Source organism: Egretta garzetta, unplaced genomic scaffold (assembly GCF_000687185.1).
Source record: "Egretta garzetta isolate BGI_Z169 unplaced genomic scaffold, ASM68718v1 scaffold108, whole genome shotgun sequence".
NCBI lineage: Eukaryota > Metazoa > Chordata > Aves > Pelecaniformes > Ardeidae > Egretta > Egretta garzetta.
This window is the reverse complement of record NW_009260614.1, coordinates 6,957,689-6,961,209: the sequence shown is the minus strand read 5'-3', so window position 1 is coordinate 6,961,209 and position 3,521 is coordinate 6,957,689. Positions and strand designations below refer to the sequence as shown.

The 3,521-nt window shown below is 60.0% G+C and overlaps 2 protein-coding genes across 2 annotated transcripts; both read right to left on the bottom strand.

Annotated features, from left to right (window-relative positions):
* Positions 1 to 338: 338 nt before the first annotated feature.
* On the bottom strand, positions 339 to 1,458 carry LOC104131815 (C-C motif chemokine 7). The gene is made up of 3 exons (XM_009645020.1): positions 1,386 to 1,458; positions 832 to 949; positions 339 to 438 (listed from the first exon to the last, which is right to left on the bottom strand). Exons 1-3 carry the CDS (start codon positions 1,456 to 1,458, stop codon positions 339 to 341), a joined length of 291 nt encoding a protein of 96 aa, XP_009643315.1.
* Positions 1,459 to 2,812: 1,354 nt separating this feature from the next.
* Positions 2,813 to 3,460, bottom strand: LOC104131913 (C-C motif chemokine 4). The gene is made up of 3 exons (XM_009645128.1): positions 3,388 to 3,460; positions 3,091 to 3,205; positions 2,813 to 2,918 (listed from the first exon to the last, which is right to left on the bottom strand). The coding sequence occupies exons 1-3, from the start codon at positions 3,458 to 3,460 to the stop codon at positions 2,813 to 2,815; spliced, it is 294 nt and encodes a 97-aa protein (XP_009643423.1).
* Between the last annotated feature and the right edge of the window lie 61 nt (positions 3,461 to 3,521).

Below are 3,521 nucleotides of genomic sequence, written 5' to 3'. Positions count from 1 at the left end.
GGAGCTGCTCTGCGGACGGAGAGCCCAGCCCAGCTCAGGTGCCACGGCACGGACACCCCCAGCCTCACCGCTGGTGCTGGCAGAGAACCATGGCCGGGAGTCAAACCCCACCTTATCTGAGCCCTTATATGTCCCATGTTTTTTCCCGATGCGTTTACATCATCTCACTCCACCTGCAGGTCAGCACAAGATGTTTTATTAAACCCTTTGAGGGTCATATAGAAGTCTGGAGGGGGTGACAGCAAGGGGGTCATGGAACCAGTTCCATAACTTGACGAGACGAGAACATACAGATAATTGTGGAGTGCAAATAAATAGAGCTTATACGGGAGGCAGGTTCACGTGGAGGTGCTGATCGACGCCTTCTGCCGCTGGTATTGCTGGAACCAGTCTGCTGTCGGATCCACGCAGAACTTTTTCCCCTTCAGCAGCTCCACACTGGGGGGGGTGGAGAAAGGGGCTGTGTTAGCTGTGGGGGCGCAGAATCTGGCCATGCCCTGGGGCTCCCCCTCCAGCCTGGGGATGCCTGCAGCATCCTGCCCCCCGCATCACCCAGAAGTGCTGACTTTTAGCAATCTCTGAAACCTCGTCTTCCTTCCCATTTTTCTAACTGGCAGCTGAAACAGGGGATTTTGGGGCTATTTGGGATAAAGCAATGGGGAAGGAGGTGCATGTGAAGAGCCAGGGCAGGGTACCCCCACCTAACGCACCCTTTGGGGGTGGCTTGTTTTGGGAGATCCCCAAAGGCAGAACTGACAGGGAAGGTGGGTGAGCAAGGGTGAAGAGCGGAGTGCCAGGGAGGAAGGCTTGGTGGGGACTCGGGGTACTCACTACACAGCTCTGTGGGAGCAGTGGGAAGGCGTCTCCTGGTAGCTCTTGATGAGGTTAGCAGGGATTTTCTTTCGGAAGAACATGTCCCTGTAGCAGCACCTGCTGTAGCGGCTGCGGACTGAGAGGAGGTGAGAGGGGTTAGTGCTCTCCCACGCCTGGCATGAGGGGTGGGGGTGCTCCCCTGAGGATGTGGATGCTCCCCCAGGGACTCTCCTGCTCCCTCCCGCTACAAGGGGTCCCCTCTTGCATCCCCGACTGCTTTGCCCCAGGACAGGGCCCCCCTGTTTCCCTGCTCATGGGGGATTATTACTGAGCTTCCCATCTGGGGTGCTGGGTCTGAAACCATCCCCAAGCCTATTTTTACTCATTTTGAACAAGACCAGGACAGCTCCATGCTCAGGCAGCTGGCAATACCCCACAGCCCCCCCAAACCCATGGCAGAAGCAGGAGTTGAAGCTCTTGTCCCCCTCCACAACCCCCCAAAACCTTGTCAGTGGAGAAGCCAGGGACAGTGCCGGGGTAGCCGTGGGGAAAGGCTCAGCATCGGTACTTACAGGAGACACCCTGGCTTTCAGTCCAGAGAGCCACCAGCAGCAGGGTGAGCAGGGCCAAGGAGAAGACCTTCATGTCCAACCCGGGGCTTGGTCAGCGCCAGCAGCCAGCAGCTCTTGCTGACCCAGGGCCACTGAGAGCTCCCTGCCTCCCCTGCCTGCACCTTGGCATGATATACCCCCTGGCCAGGCTTTCCATGACAGCTCTGGACTGCCCGGGGAAAGAACCGCCCAGATACATTGATAAAGGGCAACCAGTGAATGGAAATTCCTTCTCCTGGGCCCCTCCAGCCCCTGCGGTACCCGAGGGCTGCTGGAAAGTGTGGCGAGCAGCCGGCAGCTCTGCGCTGCTGGTGATGCATTGGGGCTGGCAGTCTATTTTGGGTTTGGTTGTTGCCGCCGGCAAACCACACAGGATGATGCTCGCGCTTGCCAAAGCCCCTGGTGAATTTATTTTCGAAAACCACCCATTGTCAACTCGGCTGCAATGCCTCTCTTGCAATTTCGTGCTGGGGTCAGTGGCCTGGCAGTGCCTGGGCTCACCCCAGCCCACCGCCCTGAGACCCACCTCTGGCTGCCCATCGCGGCGGCTGTGCCCATCACGGTGCCCGTCACAGTGGCAGTGCCCATCACAGTGGCAGTGCCCATCACATCTCCTTCCGGCATCCCAGAAGCGGGGGCTGTCAGTGAGGCTCGACCAGGCACCTCCGAGAGGCTGCTCTCATTAAATTTGAGCCAAGGGTCTTGACTCCCTAGGATGGCTGACGAGGAGCATGGGAAGCCCCCTCCTCCTGGGCTGTGCCCGCCTCTCACCCCTCTCACTGGCGGCTTCCCCAAAGCCTGCATGGACATGGTTTGGCCCCCCAGGCTCCCTTGCAGAGACATGGTTGGGGCTTTGGCTCTTCCCAGCTCCTTACTGACCCCAGCACTTACAGATGTGGTTTAACACCCAGGTAGGAAAGCCAGGATCTGCCCGCTCCCAAGACACTTGCACAGCCAGATGTCTGCATGCATGAGATCACGTTTAATTCTGTTCAGTGCGTTGTACAAAAAATAGCCGTGGAACTGCTCCCCCTTAACCCCTCTGCTGCTGCCAGGCCAGCCAGCACATCCTCACCGACACGCGGCTGCTGCCGGCCAGGGGCACGGGCAGCTGCCTGTGTGCAAAGCAGGGCTGAGACTGGGGGGGCTGGCAGCGGGTCTGCACCCCAGTGCCCTGCGGGGTCAGCACAACCCATCCCGGTGGGATGGCAAAGGCCCTTTGCCAGCGGGGAGGTGGTGAGGGTCGTCACAGCGTGATGGGGAGGATGTCCCTGATGAGCTGCTATATCCAAGTGTGGTGTCCTCACAGCCACCTCTGCTAAGGGGTCGCCTTCGCAGTGTCCCGTCCCCCATGGAGGGGACTCCCTGCATTGCTTCCGGCCACCCTGCTAGCTGGGGATGGAGAAGGAGCTGACTTGGAAGTTCTGCTGGTACCTCTTCACCCAGGCCCTGCTTGCCTGAGCGCAGATCTCCTTCCCGCTCTTCACCTTGAAGCTGGGGCAGAGAGAAGATGGGATTAGTGGGGTGCTGGTATGGAGACCCTGGTGCTGAGTTTCCGAGGGGCTTGGAGGCACAGAGGGTCAGGACTGGACCCACTAAAGCAAGGCACGGGGTCTGGCAGGTTCTAGAGGGGCTTCACCCCCAGGGCTGGGTTTGGGGTACTCACATCACAGCCTGGTGCGGGCACTCAGGGCTGGTGGGGTAGCAGGCAACCACATTGTCTCTCTTGATCCTTCTCATCTGGAAGTTGAAGCAGCACTTGTCTGGCACGGCCGGGGCTCCTGAAGAGACAGCATAAGCTCGGTTTAGCCTGGAGACCCCCACCTCCCATCTCAGCCCTTCTGCCATGGATACGGCAGCTCTTCTCCATGAGAAGGCTCTCACGGAGCCCCCCTGCACCCCATGCATGAAGCAAACCCATCCCCACAGCCCTGGGGGCTGTCCCCGAGGTGGCAGTGCTCACTCTGAGCCGGGCTCTGGCAGCACAATGCGGCGAGGAGGAGGAGGGCGCAGAGCACGCCGGCTGCCTTCTCCATGTCAGGCTGCAGGAGGGCTGCTCAGTGGTGCCGGGGCAGAGGTGCCGTCCGCCGGGGGCCG